Below are 21,609 nucleotides of genomic sequence, written 5' to 3'. Positions count from 1 at the left end.
TTTTTCTCGAAAGTGCGTAGGATTTCAGAGGTTTGTGTATTGACCAAAAATGATTGTAATTGACCTCCGTAATCAAAAATAATTTTTTCAGAATGATTTGAAATTTTTTAATTTCGCCGAGAAATTTTCCGGTCGGTAAGCTCAATCAACAAATTGGTATTCTTGATTTTCGTCTATTTTTGGCCTCTAGAATCTTCGATTCAATTTTTTCCCAGAGGTGGCCGAACATTCTGTATACGTGAGCCTCTCCTTTTATAAGAATCCACGTAAAGAAAGCACTCAAAAATGAGAGAATTAAAACAGCACACACAGATGTTGAAACTATAAACTCCCAACAGTTGGCAAGAGAGACGACGTGAACGACTCTGGTAGCGATTTCTTAATTAGTTTTCTAACCTTCGTTTTCCTTATTAATTAATACCAGTCTTAATACTAATGTATTTTTTTTACCATAAAATATCATTGTATTATTTGTGATCACTTACGTAACCAACAACAGATGCACTATAGAGTAATTTGAAGAATATTCTAGGAATAAAATGAACTTGAAAAATTCTTCTAACTCAGATAGTCACAAAATAATGTAAACGTCCTGTAAATATACTGCCGAACAAAAATTGTTTCCTAACTAAGAAAATGTACAATTTCTGAAGAATTTCCTCCGATAACAGTTATAATCTTCTAAAGTTCTATTATCGGAGTTATCTCTTTTCTATATTGGCGATCAATGTACAACAAAAATGGAGGAAAAACAAACGTTCGAAGCGTTCGTGCCACTGGGCATCGTTTACGAAAGCACTCGACGTTGAAGACACTGTGTAACCTACGCCTTGATTACTCGAACGGTTCTTTGATCCGCGAACAGACCTTTCAGAGCTGGTAATGCTTCTTCAAAACAGAAGAATTCCTTGCTCAAAGATCGGTCTCGAGAAACAGTGGCATTGTTCTCGAAACAGGGAAACGATCGTCATGAACAAGCAATAGCATTCTCAAAGTCTGTCGAATGCCGTAAAAAGCAACCCGGATCGATCGAGTTCTCGTTCTCGTCCGTAGTCACAAGGGAAAGCGAACGTCTCCTCGAGAACAGTCACGATCGACGGGTAATTGAAACACGGCTGGCAAACGGGAACCGAATTACGCTCGCCGTTTTCCCCGTAAATATCGCTGAAATATTCATCCAGGAGCAGTTTGCCACTTTCGTTGTAGCCGATAAGCGGCAACACCTGCGCCGTAAAACTAATGGCCATCGGTTACAATAAACATACGTTTTAAAGGGCCCGCTATCTCGAGAGCTCGAACGGAATCAACGAGCTCCGCCGTGGCGCCGCGAAAGAGCGTCCCACGGGAGCCCGGGGGAACAACGAGCTCGCGGATTACTTAAAAATCGAGCCCATAAATCCCGCGTGCGATAAACTCGCTCCGTCGGGGCGCGAATTGCCCGGCTCGGTCGCGCGAGCAACGCCAAAAAACGCAAGAAACGAATCGGGACGACGCGTTATCGTCCCCAGGGTTGGCCACGCTCGAACGATTTTTAAATTAAGAGCTCATACTTTTGTGGAACTTCCGAAATTTACTAATTATTTTCGACTTAAATTTCTTCTTCACAATTATTAATGAATTTATTGTTTCAGAGTTAAAATTTTACTCACTAATCGATAATGCGGTTACATTTATTGAAAAACTTTACAAATTTCTAACCCCAATGATACAAATTGATAGGGTGAGGAATCTCTTTCCACATACTTAAAACCAAAAGAACTTTTGTACATATTAAAATGGATACTTAAAGTTAACAAACTCAAATGCAATTTGTTGACTTTCTTAATTATTATGGGTAATATTAGGCGAGGAACCACTTTCCACGTACTTAAAACCAAAAGAATTTTCGTACATATTGGAATAGATACTTGAAGCTGTATATAAATATTGTTTTCATAAATTCAAAAGCAAAAAAACCCAAACGCAATCTGTTGACTTTCTTAATTATTATGGGTAATTTTAGTGCTGAATACTAAATACTGAACTATTCAAAACCGGAATTTCCTAATACAAACCTAACTTGCAAGTCAAATGTGAAATTTTTGTTAAAATTAATGACCTTTCCCTGAATAACTGTCCATATATGTACTGATAGAATTTTATATTCTTCAAACACTATAGCTTTATTATATCTTATATATACGCAGCTTTTATCAAGTGTACATTTGTATCCTCCTATTAGATCCTTGAGTTTTACTCACCCTTTTATCTCAAAGCACTACATATCTCACTTTCTTAATTCAGCTACTATTGTTCGTATTAGCACTACTGCTAATAAAGATTCTACATCTGTTTACTTTTCTAATGTATCTTTTAAGAAATTTTAAGACCGAATAAACAATTTTTTGTGAATGTGTAATTTACGTAAGATTAATTAAAATCTTTGTACATCAATAAGTTTTTTGTTCGTAAATAAATAAATAATTGAACCTGTGTAGATTTTATATAAATCGTCATTTATTGACGTAAATCAGGGTACGATGACAAACAGCTAACGAACATTTGCGGCCCATTAAGTAGTTTTTGAACGCTCGTCTATTATTTTAGTCCTTAACGATTGAAAGGTTCCGCTATTGGGATATCGAATGCAAGACAATGATCTCTACTATCAAGCTTTTCCGTATTAGTCTACCTTTATAATTAAATAAATATAGGACAGAGTTTAGATATATCCCCATAAACAATATATTTAAGCTACATTAATCCAATTATCTTTCAATAATAATAATTATCATGAATAATGTAAAACTATTGAAAACTTTCTTTGGCCTACGTGTCCGCCTCGTTTCGCAATTACCACTTGCACTAATTTTTGTATTCTTGCGATAAACTTTAACTGCTCGATTAGTGGGGTAGTTAACCTACATAAAGTGTAAATTGTATAATAAAACTTGCCGATGCAAGGCAATGGTCTATAGTAGCGAGTTTCTTCGATTAGTGTAGGTACATTTACAGGTCATTCCTCTGTGAATGTTGTGAAATTCAGCAATTTTCATGAATTTCTTTAAAGAGAATGCTACGTCTAACTTTCCTATTTCTTTCTGTAGTTTATTTAGTTACATTGCAGACATATATTTACATTTTTTATACAGTTTTAAGTAATTATTCTTAACTATTATCTCGATTGCAACAAACACATATTTAAAAATCACTTGAAGTTTTTCTATAAAAATTTGTGTATTCTTAAATATAAGTATTTTTGAAAAATGAAAAAGAAAATTAATTTTTTGAAGCTGTCACAGAGGAATCACCCCTTAAAATAAAACCTCAATCTAACGGACTTATTGAAAAACAGTGTGTTAAACTACGTTATTAAAAACACCTAAGTTCCTTTCCAACATTATTCATTATATTATATTAAGAATACCAAAAAAGTTCCTGGTGTCTTTTAAGTAAAATAAATTATGTTTATACCGTTTATTTAAAATATTATGTATATTATATAATAAAACACTATCTTGTGTATCTAAAATAATTGTATGAACAGTTACTACTTAACAGAGTTAGACATATTTTATTTACGAGCAACGAATACTAATTTCTTGATCCTTTAAATCCTCCATAGGCGAAATCTCGCACCTTATTATTGTTGCTACTAAAACTTGGAACCCAAAACATAATTAACACAATATCCAAATTGTGCTAGTCTTGTTAAATAGAGGCTATTAGACTATCGAAGTAAACGTTTCATGAAATAATCATTGTCGGTAACGTCAAAATATTTAACAGAATTGTCACGAATGAAATTATCCGAATAATTTACTTTCTGGTTGCAATATTTCAATAAATAGTCTATTAATGTGTATCGAAAGTGTTCAAACTTTAAAGTTCCTAAGCTACTTGTATTTTCTCCATAAATGTGCCAATATTAGAAGAGACAAATCTTCCTCTTTAAAATGATTTTTGTTTTTCGTGGATGTAACTTTCCATTTTGAAGTTATTGTCGTCTAAAGGAAAGCATAATTTTTGGAAATATATCAGACCTCACTACTTTAATTAATTGTAAGAACTAGATGTAAAAATGAATTGAAAAATGATCAATAACAAAAACGATTACTGGGACAGTTACCCTACGTATTTGTGAAGGATAAAACATCTTATTTATCATACTATAATATCACTAAAAGTAACACTAAAATACAACTCAAAGCTACACGAATAGAGTAAATCCAAAAATAAAGCTATGTTACTTATTTTTCTCGTTAAACAATAAGAAAATTCATTCAATGACTAAAGTATTCGATTATTTAAACATGCTAAAATAAAAACGTACGAAGTATGAAGTATAAAATATTTTCTATAATAGGCTGAAATTTTCACGTAAAAGACTTTTTGAAGGGATTCTTTGTGATGAATTTTTCATCGTATCATGCTACAGAGTATTAACTATCGCGAACAGTTGGGAAAGAATAAACTTGCAAACACGCTATTACATACTCTTGATTCAGACACATGTCAGAACTATTAAAGTATTGGATACTTCAGCGAGCGATAGAGGAACCGGTACAGAGGGCAGCGAAAATGGAGAAATCTCGCACGGAAGGAAATAGAAAAGATATTGACGTTGAAAAATAAAATTCCGAAGGAGGGGAAACACGACTGGAGAACGGACAAGCAAAGGAAAAAGGAAAAGAAGTTTACTGAAAGAGCAAAAGGTAGAGAAAAGACATTGGAACGCCAACCGTAGGTAAGAGAATGAAATTTCCACAGATTGCAGAACAGCGAACACGTAGTCGCAGAGGCTAATCAAACGGATTTATGGCGGCGCAAGCGAACGAAATTGTTAAGCGCAAACTTTTTGAGGTTTCTAATCTTGATTGGCAGTTATTCTCCGCGACAATGGCGGCAGGATGTAAGAGACGAGGCCGCGAAAGATTTAATTAATCAACTTGGATGAAAAACGCTGCGAAACCATGATCATCTCGCTCGTTAAATCAAGTTTATCAAACGATTCAACATAGATAAAGATTGCAAATGGAAATAAGAAATACGTGCGATTGTCATACTGACTTTTCACCTTATTTTCTCCTCTCTGCTCGGCTCTGGCCAACGTCCGTCCGATTTGTTGTAAATTAATTTTATTTACAGCCCCGTGCGCGTGAAATCTCCATCTGTCCAACGCCTACGGACACGAAGATTTATCGATCTCGTAAACGACCGTACGCGATCCTTGTTTGGATTGATGCTCGAAACTCGAGGCGCCTTCGCTGGCCCGCACACCAACTATTCGAGTGTATGCCGATTTTACAACAAACATCGTTCGCGTTGTTTGCTTGCTTCGTTCTCTGCAACGTCCATGTTTCAATTCCCAATTAACCTCTTCGAAACGGAAATCAAGTCTCGATAATACGAAATTTACTGAAATCAATAATTTTCTAACACATCACTTTAATACTATTTTGAAAGATAATAATTATATGAACAAAACAATAGTTTTACAAATATATTATATTAATGCTTACGTTATTAACTTGGTTCAAGTATGCAACGAATAAGATTTTATTTATTTTGTTATTCACTAGAGAAGGTTGAGAAAAATTGAATCCCCTCTAAGATTTATTCAAAATGTTTTAAATGATTTTTATAAACACACTAGAAAAACCAAACAAATGCACAAGAGTTAACATTAACTTACTTTAAAACAATAATTTTGAATATGAAAAATAAAATACACGATGCCATTTATAAAACACAAAGAGATTGAACGCAAAAATATTTTAACAAATATAGTGCACTAATATATTCATTAATGGTTACGTTATTAACTTGGTTCAAGTATGCAAAGAACAAGATTTTATTGATTTTGTTATACACTAGATTGAGAGAAATTAAATTCCCTCTAAGATTTATTCAAAAAGTTTCAAATGATTTTTACAAACAACGTATATTGGAAAAATAAAAACAATGTATAAGAATTAACATTAACTATTTTAGAACCCAATAATTAAATCGGTACATGATATTATTTTATCGAATTGATTTCGTTATATAATTTATAAATATGAAAAATAAAATACTATTTAAAAAACCCAAGATGATCAGTTTTTTGTATAGAAACGGTGTACTCGAAGGTTTCTTTTTACACCGATAAATTCTTCCCGTTAAGTTTTCTTCGATATCGTATAATTTCTATATTTTTTGCAGAACGCATACTTTAGGAGTTATTTATAGTGAAAAAGTTGTGTTTCCCTTTGCATAAGCGGACGAGTCTTCACGCTCCGACAAATTTATTACAACATAATTGTTCACTTAAAAGACAATAAAATGTTTTTACGCTTGAAAATAATTTTGTTGAGTGTTTCAGAATTACCAACTGCTGCACAAATTCGTATTTACTTTTCTCGAATAATTATTTACGCTTTAATGCATTTCCAGCTAAGCGAATTTTATTTGATTTTTATGTCGCATAGCGTGACAATTCTTAATCACTGACTGGTTCAGAGAGTGCGATAAAAAATGCAATTATACCGGTTAAGTAAATAGAATGAAACCAATTCTTCGGGTTATCGCCTTGTTTACTTATTTTTTGCGTTATTAATGTAACACCGGAACTTAATTGTTTCGTAACACCTTTCAAATCATGTGGATTTAACAAATGTGCAATTCCAGATGGCGCAATCTAGGCATAACTTAACTTCTTTTAATTAGATTTCAATTATGAAATGGCTTTTAATATAACAAACGTACTTTATTTACGATGTTTTAATTCAGTTTCACAACTTGATTTTTTAAAGTGGTACAATAATCTTTCTATCTTGAATTTGTTATGTTTTGTTTATTAATTTTATTCTGGTAATAAATTATGAGGATATTTCCAGAAGATAATATAGATTTGAGAATAGTCAAATATCAAAAACGTATTAATTTGTTCAATACCGAAACAAAACTTGGCACAAATATTTATTAATTTTTTTCTTTGAAAAAGAAATCAATTCTTTCCACCAGATCCACTTTATTTATTTAAATGCTCATAGATAGTAAATGATAAAAGATATAAAAAATTAAGTTAAAATAAAAGTTATACACTTTAAATAGAGATTAAAAGATGACTAATCGTAATTTTCTCAAACATGATAGATACATATGTCAGCACTGAGCATCTACATATATTCGTTTTAGAAAAGTTCTTCCCATGTGGAGAATAAATCGTGCAAGAAAAAGAAGAGTATTTATAGAAACGTTGATGCAAAACTATATAAAATATCTTGTGGAGATACAACAATAAATACAACCGAATGCATCAACATCGCCCGAAATGGTTGCTCCATTATCCGAAAAAAGAGAAAGATGTTATTTGGGAGAAAGAAACAAAAAATAAAAGCATACTGAAGTGTGAAAAGTGTACGAAATACGTGCACAAACTCAATGTATAGTTCATTTCAAACTTTAAATCTCAATATCACGAAAACCGCACATTTTCAGGAAAAATGTTACGCACAAAAGTTACAGTAAGTTGTTAAAAAGCTTAAATTGTTGAACCCTTTCAAAGGTATTTGAATGGTAACCTTATTTTTTTAAATGAAAACCTAGATTTTTATTTATTGATTTTTACTCCGCGTAAAGAGAACATATTTTTATATGAAGCATTATCTTATCAAACTTTATTTTATATATTTAATAAAATAATGAATTTTTTCTAGTTTTGCTACTTCGAAAGTAGAGGTTAGAAAATTAAATCATAGAAACGAAATTTCTTTATAATGTATTACGATTGAATAATGCATTGATTGAATTGCACATTTTTACTTGATTTTTGAATAGACAAGAATACTCGTTTTCATGGATTTCTAATTGTATTAAAAAATTAAAATAATGAGTCGCATACATTTGGGTCCTTTTTCATCCAGGAAGGTTATGAGATAAAAATTTATTAACAAATTAAATTAAAAAATTTCGAAGGGGTCAATTACAATCATTTTTGGTAAATAGACATAATTCCGAAATCTTACCCACTTTTGAGAAAAAAATTCGAATAGATGTGAAATTTTTCGGCGAAAAAAAAAATTTCAAATCGTTCTAAAAAAATTACTTTTAGTTGCAGGGATCAATTACAATCATTTTTGGTGAATACACATACCCCCGAAATTCTACGTACTTTCGAGAAAAAAATTCTTTACCAAAAATATAATTTCTGGCCAGAAATGTTTGCCCGAAATTTCATGAAAATCTTTAAAACATCATAACTCCTGAACGGATTGGACGATTTTAATGTTTCAAAATGCAAACGACGTGTATTTTAGTGAAGAATATGTAAAAATTCTAAAAATAATCAAAAAGTTGATTCTTGACCTCGCAAAATGAGGAAAACCCCATAAAAATGGTCCAATTTTCAAACAGCCATAACTCCTACAATAGTGAATATATTTCAATGAAACTTTTTTCTGCAGTAGTGTTCATAGGTACCTGCAAAAAAGTATTAGACAACTTTTCAAACAAAATTACGAAAAATCAAAAACGAATTTAAAAAAAAAAATCGATAGGGGGTAGGTGTCCAAATTTTTCGACAAAATAAAAAAAATTTCAATTCGTTCCTGGAAAATTATTTGTGGTTGCGGGGGTCAATTACAATTATTTTTGGTGAATAACATACCCCCGAAATTCTACGCACTCTCCAGAAAAAAATTCTTTACCGAAAATATACTGTCTAGCCGGAAATGTTTCTATAACTTTTTAACGAAACCTCAATCAACAAATTAGTATCCTTGATTTTCGCCTTATTTTGGTCTCTAGAATCTCCCATTAAAATTTTTCCCAGGGGTGATCGAATACATATATAGCAATGAATGAAAACGAAATATGAAGATCATTATCAATCATCAATAAACTATAATTGTATTGCTACATTTTAGACTTTTATGTTTATATTAAAACTTTTCTATAAACCCTTTAACGAAGTTTCAGAATCTATTTCTCAGAAAAGTAATGCTGTCTTATATTACATATTTTCTAGATGTCCGATTTTGCATTATTTTAGAAAAAGCGAAAAATTTATTGATTTTGTAAGGTTCACAATATTTATACTCATGTAGCTTATTTTACATGAAATTCTCTAACTTCATTCATCAAAATTTTTTAATTTTGACTATTCTAAAAGCCTTTAGGTTAAACAATCAAAAGGGCAGCTCACATTCCTACCAATTCCTCTATTCTCTCGATTCATGCAGAACAGTCGGTGCGTTTCTAGTATCGCTAAATGCTAGACTCCGTCGATGCTTCGATGCCAAAATTTAATACACGCCTTCGATTTCTCTTAACCAGAATCAGACGTCTGCCCACCACCAGCACCACCCCCTTTCGAGCATCGATAAATTTTTAATAGCGTGAATCGTTGAACTCTCGCCAAAGAGGAGCGAGGGCCCCGTGTTCCTTTCAGCGAATTTGCACGGCGTGTTTGCGCTCGGCCGCCGAGCTATTTGAGTTTCGCGTTTGCACACAGATAATTATAATCGAAGCCCGGCGATCCACGGCCACGGGGCGGCTTTAATTAATCACGACGAACAACGACGGTGCCACGCGAAACTTCGTTAACTTGCAAATTTCCGACGACCCCCTCAAGGATAAATTCCCTTTCGTACTTTGATTTCCCGGCCACGATTTTGCATTTTCTTTAACGCCCGCTAATGAATGCGAGCCGCGCCGCGGCTCTCATCCCGGGGAAAGAAAAAAAATCCCGTCACGCTATGCAAATCCCGGCCGCATAATAGCGCAACGATTAGGATTAATTCGATGACGGCGATAGAGACAACGCCGCGAACAGGATCCTCCGGGTTTTCGGATGATCGCGGAACAAATTAACCCTTTGACTGTGCAGCGCTCGTTATCAATTCCACGCGATACGCTGGAAATTTCCGCGGTTCTTTATTAATTAGAGCCCCCGTCGCTTGAATTAATTCTGTCTCCATTATTTTCTACTTCTACGAGATGCAACTGGGCCGATCCAGGCCGTCAAAATCACAAAAGATTCGTCGAAATTTAATTGTAAATAGTATTTCGATTTCCCTCAGTAACTGAATCGATTGTGGACGCAGGAAAGTTTCTATCCTTCGAAGCAAACATTGTGTTAACTTTTTTTTGCTCGGTCTTTTTCTTCAAGTACTTGGATATTATTACTATTATTATTGTTGCTGTTGTCTGTTATGGTTATTATTATTATTATCGTTCTAGTTGTTGTTGAATAATACAATTTAACAAGCAATGCCCTTTTTTACAAACTTATACAGCTAGAACAGACACGTAAATACAAAATTAATCGACGTACATTATTCCTCCGCTATTGCATAGACAATACCCACACGTCTTTACGAGTATATTAGTTGGGTGGTGTGAGAAAGCGATCTATATGTGTTTGATATAAAATAGGTCGTTGAGATGCGCGTCATTCACATCGTTGACGGTTTCGTTTCTTTCGTCTTGGAGACGCCTTCTCGCGACGTTTCTCGTATGTTATGTTTTGATTTGCATTACGAGCTGCAACAGCCTGCATGCGCTCATTCATATTTATTTAATTATTTCCTGTTATGTTAAATATATTACTTATTTAAACAAATACTGTGTGGTAAATTCTGTCAGGTGGCAACGTGTTAATTATTAAGTATATACGTTGTTTAACTTTATTCAAATATACAGGTTGTACGGCCACCTCTGGAAAAAATTTTAATGGAAGATTCTAGAGGCCAAAATAAGACGAAAATCAAGAATACCAATTTGTTGATGGAGGCTTCGTTAAGAAGTTATTAACGTTTAAAGTTCCGCCCGTACTGAATTTTTTTCTCGAAAATGCGCAGGATTTCGAGAGCATGTCTATTCACCAAAAACGGTTGTATTTAATCCCAGAACCTAGGAATATTTTTTTTAGAACGATTCGAAATTTCTTTTTTCGCCGAGTTTAGGCACCTACACCTTGTCGATTTTTCTTAAAAATTCGTTTTTCATTTTTAATTAATTTGGTTGGCGCTGTACGGAAATTTTGTCTAATACTTTTTTGTAGGTATCCATGACCTCTACTTCAGAAAAAAGTTTCATCGAAATATATTTACTATTCTAGGAGTTATGGTCGTTTGAAAATTGGACCATTTTTAAGGGGTCAAGGAACAACTTTTCGAATATTCTTGGAATATATTATATAGCTATGAAAATAAGTATTAAGACAAATTTTATGTTATGTAATTGTTTAAATCAAAGTTTTGGTCTGGTAGTCAATGTGTTAATGAAAATATATATCTGTCAATGTATTCTTTCATAAAATATACATTTCATGTTACAATTGATATTAAACACGGGCGAAGACGCATAGAATAAACGTTCGAATCTAAAAGGACTAAATACGTTCCGTAGAATGATAAAAAACTGAAGTTAAAGTATGTCATTACTCAATTCTTGATATTCAATTTTTTAGTGCAAAAATTGAATTACCTTAATTTAAGATGTACACGATCAATTTATTTCCTACGAATGAAAATGTTTAGGCCCAGATTCGACAACTTTGCATTATTTATGAGTAAAGTATTATACAATCATAAACCATTTAACGCATTTGCTACCACATGTCACATATCTGTAACACGCCGATTCTCATTAGAGACCAACGTCACGTCACGTATGCGTGGTATCGATGATTTTCTATTTTATGTCCATATAAATAAATGAAATATGAGCTATAATTCAGTGTCACATTACGATTGACATATTACTCAGCACATTTACTCAGTCTATTAAATGCGCATTATTTGTGCATAGTTAAAAGCACACAACACATCGAGTAAAATTTCTACAAACGCAGCGTAATCCGTGACAGGTTGTTTTCCAACTAAATAATGGTAGGTGATGTGTTAATGTAAAATGAACAACCAGTGTCCTAGTCTCGTATTTGGAAAAACGTTTCATCAGTTATTCAAAACATAAAATAATCGCAATATACCGCACTACATAAAAATCCTAGTTTGGATCACTCGATAAACTCAATGAAAACAATCAAATTTTCTTAAACGTGACTATTTAAAATAATGACTAATTTGGTTTTAAAAAAACCAAATACTTTTAAAAGAAGTAATATTTCATTCGTTTGGTATTTAAGAAATGTTTGTTCTCAGCGTTAAAGACCCGCAGCCGATAATTGCGGTTAAACGAAAGAAATCCGCATGACTATTTTCCTTGAAACTCGTTTCTAACGATACACGCCTATCGCTAATGACAACACACGGATCCATAATTTTCCGATCCGTGGCCGGCGTTTCTTTTCTCGCGCCGTTTGGAGCGCGCGTAGCGCCAGGACGGCTACGTTCCGATGCGAGATTGTGCAACAAATTGGACGGGATCTAGTCGCGATTGTGATTAATCGACCTGATCGGGAATGACGTTCCAAGGACTTTGTATTAGATTGTTAATGAACACTGCGTGGAAGCATCGCGAAACCTCCAGGCGCGTACAAACTTAATTGATAGATGGTACAAAAAGTAGAAAATTAAATTCCCCCTCGCCAAATATGCTCGTGCAATGTTTACGCTTCGCAAAGAAACGTGTTCAATGATAGATTTTCACAAATCACTTTTACCAACCGCGGGTCAGGTAAGATATCTAGGTTGATGTATCGATAAGAGGCTTACGTGGAACGTAGACGCACGATTTAAAAGAATTGTAGCTAATAAACGTAATTAATACTCCGTCTATTAAATGAAATAAGAACGATAACTGTCGTTTCTTGTTTGATGCTTCGAATGAAATAATGCGAAATTACTTGGTGTTTCAGCAGAGTAATATGCTTTAGGGAAACAGAATCTTGAAGGATAATTATAGACAAGATTATTGCGAATAACGAAAAGTGAAGATCTACAGATATCAAAGAAAATTATATGTCTCATCTTCTTGTATAATTTATTTTCACTTTGTATGTATAATACTATTGATTTATCCAATAAAGTAGTTAAATAAATTAATAAATAAATAGATAAATGAAAACATTCTTCGTAAACGCATATTACGTGAAAATGTTTCTATATACCTACATTTTCGAGCACAGTTCTCTAATTTCTCAAAATTAGAATTTAAATATAAAATATAATCAATTTAATACAATATAACCTAATAGAATATTACTACTATATAGTAAGTATCGCGTTTTCGATGAATCATTCGTTTGCGATACTCTCTCGTTGCAAGTGACGTTTCCTCTCCGCGCATCGAAATCACTGAAACGGCCGAAAGAGACGTGATCGACGCAACCATCGTTCGCACGGGAAAACGTATTTCCTGTTTCAAATAAAATCGCCTCGTACAAACACCTTCACAAGTTTATGTCGAATGTGGGAAATATTCTTATTTGGATAAAAAAAATTAAATTTCGGATAAAATCAAATTGCATTTCATGTTAAACGAATAGCTTACTCAGATAATCGTTTAGTCAAATACACGTTGCGAATAAATCGCTTGAGAAAATCATACTTTCGTAATTGTAATTTCATTACTTATTGCTTGAGTAAAGGGCTCTGCGTGTTTTTTTTATAGAAAAGTGACCTCGGTCAAGTTACTTCGTTCTCAAATATGTGAGTTTGTACAATTTCGAACAAATTGTTTGTGGTATCACATGAATATTATATACGAGATATCTCATCTATGGTTGCGAAGTTATTGATACTAGATTTACGGAACACCTAAATTTGACAAATTTTTGATTCCGTATTTGATCCCTCAGATACGATTTTCTAATCTCAAGCGATACGATAAAGCTCAACATTTAAATTTTAGTGATTTTTTAAAGAAATTACGTAACTGAGAAGATGTTAAAAAAATAGGTAAATTTACTACACAGTCTTTAAATGATACGATTTAAACGATTTTGAGTGTTGAATACTCCTAGTCGAAGGGCTCGTTGATTGATTATCCAAGGCACAACTAAATTATAAATGTAATTCTCTTAATGAATTATTTCATTGGTTACGTTGAAAATTAAAACATACCTTAACTTAAATAATATAATTTATTTCTGAAATACTAATAATTGTGTTGCAGTAAGTACTAACAACTAACGAAAAAGTTTTTGATTTGTGCACAGTATAGACCTCATACTTGAAAAATCAAAGTTATAGAATTTGTAAATATTATTTTCCAACAATTTTATGTTGAATTGTATCTTGATTAAAAAAAGCCATTAATACGACGGATTCCAATAAAAATAATTATTATTAAGTATCGTTTCTCGACCCCAAATAACTTCAAAAAAAAAAACTAGTAAGATCTTTTTGGTCGAAAAACTTGGAAACGGAATACCTTGATCGTCGGTCACTTTTCCAGAAGAAACATGGTCCTTTCAACCACTGCACAGTGTTGCCGTTTCCCAAAAAAGCGGTAATAAGTCATTTCTTAAAGAGTATACCCATAGTGAAAAATTTATTTACATATATTTAACTGGACATATGGGTCATGATTTGGTATAATTTTTTTACAATTTGTTAATATTGGAAACGACTAGACGGTTCTAAAGTGGTCAATGTCAAAATCGTCCGAAACTAAATTCGTCGTCTATAACTGTGTTGTTTTTTAAAATTAAATGATGAGTGATGAAATCAATTTTACCTAGTATGTACTTGGATTGTAGCAAATTATATTTTTATGTTTATGATAGCTTTTGAGTTATGATTATTTGAATGTTTTGAATTTTCATTTCACTTTTTAATTAGGAGTAAAGCGAGATGAAGGTTTCATTTTGGTTTCATTTTGAAGACTGATGTCTTGCTTTCATTCCTAAACAAAAGTTAGCTGCTACACATCAAATGTCGCTCGCAACCTCGAAGTCGCGTGATAAAATGGAAATATTGTAAACACAATGTATTTGTTTATTTAACTGTACACATGGGCCATGATTTGGCATGATTTTCGTTTGTTTTACATTTTTATATCTATGATAGTTTTTGAGTTATGCCTATTTGAATGTTTTGAATTTTCATTTCATTTTTTAATTTGGACTGAAGCGAGATGAAGGTTTCGTTTTGGTCTCATTTTGAAGACTGATGTCTTATCTTCATTTTTAAACAAAAACTAGCTGCTACTAGCTGCTACTGCGAAAATGGCAGCAATAAATGTTTGCTCCGGTACTTACAAGCGTAAACTGATTCACGCACATTCGGTGCGTCAGTCGTTGCAGTACATAGGATTCAGCTAGTGATTTCCGTTAATCTGACTCGTAATGATATCATATAGTAGATCGTTGAATTTGATACAACAAACGCCATCATATTATAAACAAAAAAATATATGGTTTCATTTAAAAAAATTACCTTGACTTTGAAATCTCCCCCAATACCCCACCTACATAAAAATTATTTATACCACATAATGCGCCCCTTTAAATAAAACAACTTCTCCAAAAACATTTTTTTTATATCTTCAGTATCTCGTAAGATATTACATGTGATCAGTCAGAAAATGATTTTTACCACTTTTTCGGGAAACGACACCACTGTGCACCGTGTCCACGGAGCCTGCAAACATTTTCCACCGATATCGAGTATCGCGATTCTGTAAATAAAACGACGACGTCCAGGCGTCGCGGAAGAAATCGGAGAGGATTTTAGCCGGATAATCGTGATTAATTACAACGGATTCGAGAGAGGGCCAACGCGAGATATCGCGTTCCTGGAAATGCATCCAACCGGCTAACGATCCGTTCGAGAATTTTTCCCCGATGGTCCTCCAGCCGACGGAGATCCATAATTTTGTAACTATTCGTTACTTTTGTCGTTTATTTCCAGCTATTTGGCCCATCGGTTCTCGCATCGCGCAGCCAATTACGCAGCTCGCGTTACGCTTGCACGACGTTTGATTCACGATCGTGCGCGCGCGTCGGGATAATCGAGCGTGGATCGCGATTAATTTACCGATCGCGCGTGCGTGGGCGTTCGTAGAGATCCTTCTGCCATTCGATCCGTCGAGTTCGAGCATGAGTTCAGGGCTGCCAAAGTTCGCGTAGCTGTGGACCGTCCATTAGCAGCGCGGACCGTTAACGCTTCGCGCGCCAACGATATTCCGTAATGGCTACCTGAACCGAGGCTAATGGAACGTTGGCGGAAAGCGGGTTTCGCCGTAGACCCGATTCTGTCGTTTTCATTAATATCTATTGTGATTACTTTCGCCGCGGCGGGAGCAATTGGGGAATTAATTATGTCCAGTGCGAAAGAGAGCGCGAGAGACTGACTCGGAGAGGTAATAGTTCCGACCCGCTACGATAGGACAATGTGGCCGGGGCATTCTACTTCACTCATCGAGCTCCACATTCAAGTTACACAGGCGTTCAAAAGTTTCGCCGCCGATGTTGGTGTGAAAGGAATTTCTGAAGTTTGCTACCGCGGCGTAAAATGAACGCGAAGGTAACGCAGGTTGTACGACATTTATTGCGAAACGTTCTACTCGTCGGTATCCGCCTTTCCGTTTCATTACTGTTCTCCCGCGGCGTCGAACATCCCATAAACTTTTCCGCCGTAATACGTGTCGAGCAACTTCGTTGAATATCGTTCTGATTCCTAACAACTCTTTCCCGACGAGACTCGCGAGCGACGTTTAAGAAAATTCTGATCCGGAAATCGTCGACGTCTGGAAAAAGTTACGCTCGATCGTTGATAACGCATCGGTTAGATCCGTGGAGTGAGTTCTGGAAGATATTGCGTTATTCGATTCGTAATAAATGGGACCGAGAACGAGTAATTTCGACGAAAGAGTCGGATGACCTAGATCGAAACTTTTGACGCGTATTCAAGGGACGAGTTTCGAACTCCTTTATCACTTTCCCTTTTTCTTCGTTAGGTACCTCTATTTCTATATTCGTACCGACTCGGGCATCGTTGATAGGGAAAAGGGTAGCAAACCCTCGCACGGAGCGAGTAGGAAAAACTAGAACGCGGTGCAATTACTCGCCCAACTATAAATACTCGACTCACTATCCGCTCACAAAAGGCCAAAGAGCAGGAAAGTACAGAGAACGAGTCCGGAAGTCGCTATGGAAGAATTACATTGCGAGAAACTCGCGCGAAGGGAACGCAGAACGTGCAAGGTCGGATTAAGGGGTTACGCCATATTTGTAATGGAAAAATATAGAAATTCTGTTTTATGTAAGGATAGTTTGAACCCTCGAGAATATATATAAAACAGTTACTAACGACGCTGAGTATTCGTTCAATTGAGTAAGAATAATTTTTAATTAAGAAAACTACGAAAGATGCATATTCGACGAATTTTTCGTCTCTGTAATATTTAATAATATCCATGATGACATTTTCAACAAACGATTCGAATATTTTAAGTTCATTCTTTAATAATATTTTAAAATTTAATCACTTTAGAAAAAAATCCCTTTCGATTTCTTAAAATTAATATCAGAGCGAATAATATTTGTCTACAATTTTTTTTAAGTTAATAAAATTATAGAGATATACTCTTTTTAAATTAATTTTCCTTGTGAATTGATGCAATCGTTGCCATTCGAAAAACATCGAAAATGTATTTTTTGTATGAAATTCAGTTTACTTGGAACTTGTTAGGATTATTGAAAAATCGTAAAAATAAAAAAACGGAAGGACTGAAAAATGATTTAAATAATTGAGGAAACAGTAACAAATCTAGAATAATTTTGTTCGTTAAGTAGACGTTTGCAAAAATTTATTTTAATTTATTTTATTTATTTTAAAATTAATAGCTAATAAATACTGTTCCCTATTTTATATAGATACTTTGTACTTTTATATCGAATAAGTATCGTAATACTATATTACGTTCTTCATTAAATGTTTGTCCACTATATTTTCGAATCTCTGTATCGCTGAATAGTACTAAAATACAAAATGGTCGTTCATCGTTAATAAAACGGAACTATATGCTTGAATAAACATCATTGCTTAATATTTTAGCTCTTTCTACAGGGTGACGAAATTCATACAAAAAAACCTTTTTGATCGATGAAAGTCAAATTTGCTAACCCAAAAATCTCTAAAATAATATAACATACAGGGTGTTCGGCCACCCCTGGGAAAAATTTTAATGGGAGATTCTAGAGGCCAAAATAAGACGAAAATCAGGAATACCAATTTGTTGATAGAGGCTTCGTTAAAAAGTTATTAACAATTAAATTCAAAAATTTCAAATCGTTTTGGAAAAATTATTTTCGGTTACAGGGGTTAATTATAATAATTTTTGGTCATTAGACATACCCTCGAAATCCTACTCACTTTCTAGAAAAAAATTCGAGAAGGTGTGAAATTATTCGACGGAAAAAAAAAATTTCAAATCGTTTTGGAAAAATTATTTTCGGTTGCAGGGGTCGAATACAGTCAGTTTTGGTCAATAGACATACCCTCGAATTCCTAACCGTTTTCGAGAAAAAAATTCCTTACCGAAAACATAATTTCTGGCCAGAAATGTTTGTCCGAATTTTCATACGAATCTTTAAAACGTCATAATTTCTGAACGGATTGGATGATTTTAATGTTTAAAAAAGCAAACTACGCGTATTTTGATGGAGAATATGTACAAATTGCAAAAATATTCGAAAAGTTGGTCCTTGAGTCCGCAAAATGAGAAAAACCCCATACAAATGGTCCAATTTTCAAACAGCCATAACTCCTACAATTGTGAATATATTTCAATGAAACTTTTTTCTGAAGTAGAGCCCATAGGTACCTACAAAAAAGTATTAGACAAATTTTCTGTAGGGCGTCAAATAAAATTACTAAAAATGAAAAAGTAAGTTTTAAGAAAAATTGACAGGGGGTAGGTGCCTAAATTTTTCGAAGGAAAAAAATATTTCAAATCATTCTGGAAAAATTATTTTCGATTGCTGGGGTCAATTACAATCATTTTTGGTCAACAGACTAACCCCCGAAATCTTACCCACTTTCGAGAAAAAAATTCAGTATTGGCGGAACTTTAAACGTTAATAACTTCTTAACGAAGCCACCAACAACAAATTGGTATTCTTGATTTTCGTCTTATTTTGGCCTCTAGAATCTTCCATTAAAATTTTTCCCAGGGGTGGCCGAACACCCTGTATATAGCTATGAAAAGAAAACTAATATTACCTAATTATGAACAAAATATATGGTATTGTTCACAACGAAATATCTTTACGACTTTATATTTTTAATTTCATAAATTTTGACATCTATTGATTAATATATTTTAGTACCATTTTGGAAGTAAGCGCCTACTAGGTCTACAATTTAAGACATTACACGTTTCCACGCTTTTCGCCGTCATAAATTACATTTGTTCATTAATGTCAGATTTATGACCTAGATTGTCCAGTTTCCAAGGAAATGAGACATTTATATCTAATATCGTTCTCGGTTTATTACGACTTATTTATGATGTCGGATATTTCATTCTGCACAATTTATGTTCTTTATCCACAAATTTAGTAATACAATTTTCCTTTTTATGTTTATGTATTTATACTACTTTTATATTTCTTTATAGAGCTTTTCTTTTAGTCAACTATAAAATGCTACATTGTATCAGTGTGCTCCATAGGGAGTCAACTTGCCTCTTAAGTAATGACTATATAAACATTTCATTATAAAAAAATCTAGTAGGTATAAACGAAATAAAAAAACGAGTTTACCTTACCTATGAATAATGCAATAAGAATCAAATTAATTAAAAGTACATATCGTTATATAACGTCTCCAAATTGATTGTATGTTTGACGTATATATGTAAATATTTAATTTGGATCCATAAAAAAATTAACTATAGAATAAAAGCTACTAACGTCAGTGAGCATACACTACGAAACAATAAACACTAAAGTAACACACTTCATAGATATTTTTCTATTTGATTCACATATATCTAGTGTTCAAATAATTGAACTGTATCAACTTGCTCTGGTCTCCTCTACTTTCTAGTAAACAATGGTTTCAATGTTCGAACGTCTTAAAAAATGAAATATTCTTTAAATTTACGTGTTTCTATATTGTAATAGAATTTGTCAAAAAACATTCACACGAAACGCGTATAAAATAAACTTTACATGCTCGTTTAAATTAATCAATATTTCTTAGTTAGGCCATATTAGATACAAATGTTTCTGAATACCAATTAAAAAAGTGTAGATTTCAATGGTTCAAACTAAATAAATTGGATGCAAAAGTATGAATTATCCTTTAAAAGATAGCCGTTTAATTTTTGCTAGGCCATACGTGTCGAATACCTCGGCTCTCTGGTTTGATGCCGATAAGATGGCGTAAGCCCTTAATGAAACGGGTGGTACCGTTCGAACGAGTCTCGCGCTTCTTCGATCAACGAGATAAAGAGTATCGTGCACTGACCTTCTTCAGGTGACCCGTCCGGGTGCCCAGGAAGACGACGGTGTAGTCTCCGGTGGATGTAGCAGCTACGGCGGTGAGATGAGTGTCGAAAGTGAGCACCGAAGTCGCGTTCATAGCGTCTTCGCCTCCCAGAGGCGTGTTCACGTCCAGACCACAGAAATCCTCGCTGATCGTCTGCAATTTCTACAAACAGGCAAACAAAATCGATTAATTACAACTCACTCGAATTTCTAATAAAATTGTTAATCTTTAAAAATAGTAGGTAACTATTGACGAATGAACGTCAGTTTAAAACGAAATTATTACATGGACGTATTAGTTAGTAAATAAAGACATCCATCTTTTATTCGTTAATCGTAGAATTGTGGAATAAAATATGTACCACAATAAATGAATCAAAATTCACATGTTCCATTGAATAAATCACTTTATTGGTTTGACAAATTATTTTGTTGATATCAGTCAAATTTTGTCCATCTTTGCTGCAGATAGAAAATAATCTGTATAGATATCATCGTTGTAGTGCAACCTATCCCATGGACTTAATAGCGTGTCTATGACAGATTCGATTATTTTGAATTTAATAAATGCATAATAGTATCGTTTCTAATAGAAGTATTCGTTGTTTATACGAAATATAATTCCATGATCGTGCTTTCTACATTTGTTAAGTATGGTAACTGCCCTAGTGATCGAAAAGTTAAGGTTAATTGAAACTTGTTATCTTCAGAAATTAATAAAGTCTATCACCCTTACCATTTATTCTTGTTTCTTTCATTTTTGCAACATCTCATTTCTACATTCAACTAGTTAAAATAAAGAGAATTAACATCTTTCTATTTAAAACAAATTAGTTCAGAAAACACCAAGATGGTCCAGTAATGGGAAAAGAGAAGATTATTCGGACATCTTCCCTATATCCAAAACGAAGAACAAAAGATTTGTGAATGTACGATATAACCTATAAATTTTCTTCATTTCTGACTTATTTATATTATTCTAGAACCAATAAAAATGACTGATTTTATTCGAAAGATACAATATTAATAGTGTAACTACTTATTTTGAATCTATTTCAACTATTTCGCGTTTACTGTTAAATTTAGTGGTATAATTTTAATATAAGAAGACGCAATACGAAATAGCTATAGAAATGAAAAAACGTGACGAGATATTTCAGGTTGGTGAAGTTAAAAGAAACCTAAACACCAGCCTTAGTATGTCGAAGTTTGAAACCATGTAAACGTAGCGAACATCGATT

At 33.5% G+C, this 21,609-nt stretch overlaps 1 protein-coding gene across 4 annotated transcripts in view; it reads right to left on the bottom strand.

Annotated features, from left to right (window-relative positions):
- Positions 1 to 21,609, bottom strand: part of Plexa (plexin A) — an 809,603-nt gene that overhangs the window by 182,990 nt on the left and 605,004 nt on the right. For all 4 annotated transcript variants that reach the window (XM_076773739.1, XM_076773740.1, XM_076773737.1 and 1 more), the window contains one exon: positions 20,349 to 20,531. In XM_076773739.1, the coding sequence (XP_076629854.1) occupies positions 20,349 to 20,531 (183 nt within the window). The remainder of the gene's footprint in view (positions 1 to 20,348; positions 20,532 to 21,609) is intronic.

The sequence above is a fragment of the Colletes latitarsis genome, chromosome 10 (genome assembly GCF_051014445.1).
Source record: "Colletes latitarsis isolate SP2378_abdomen chromosome 10, iyColLati1, whole genome shotgun sequence".
Taxonomy (NCBI): domain Eukaryota; kingdom Metazoa; phylum Arthropoda; class Insecta; order Hymenoptera; family Colletidae; genus Colletes; species Colletes latitarsis.
The sequence above is the reverse complement of the archived record's forward strand: the minus strand, read 5'-3'. Positions and strand labels throughout refer to the sequence as shown.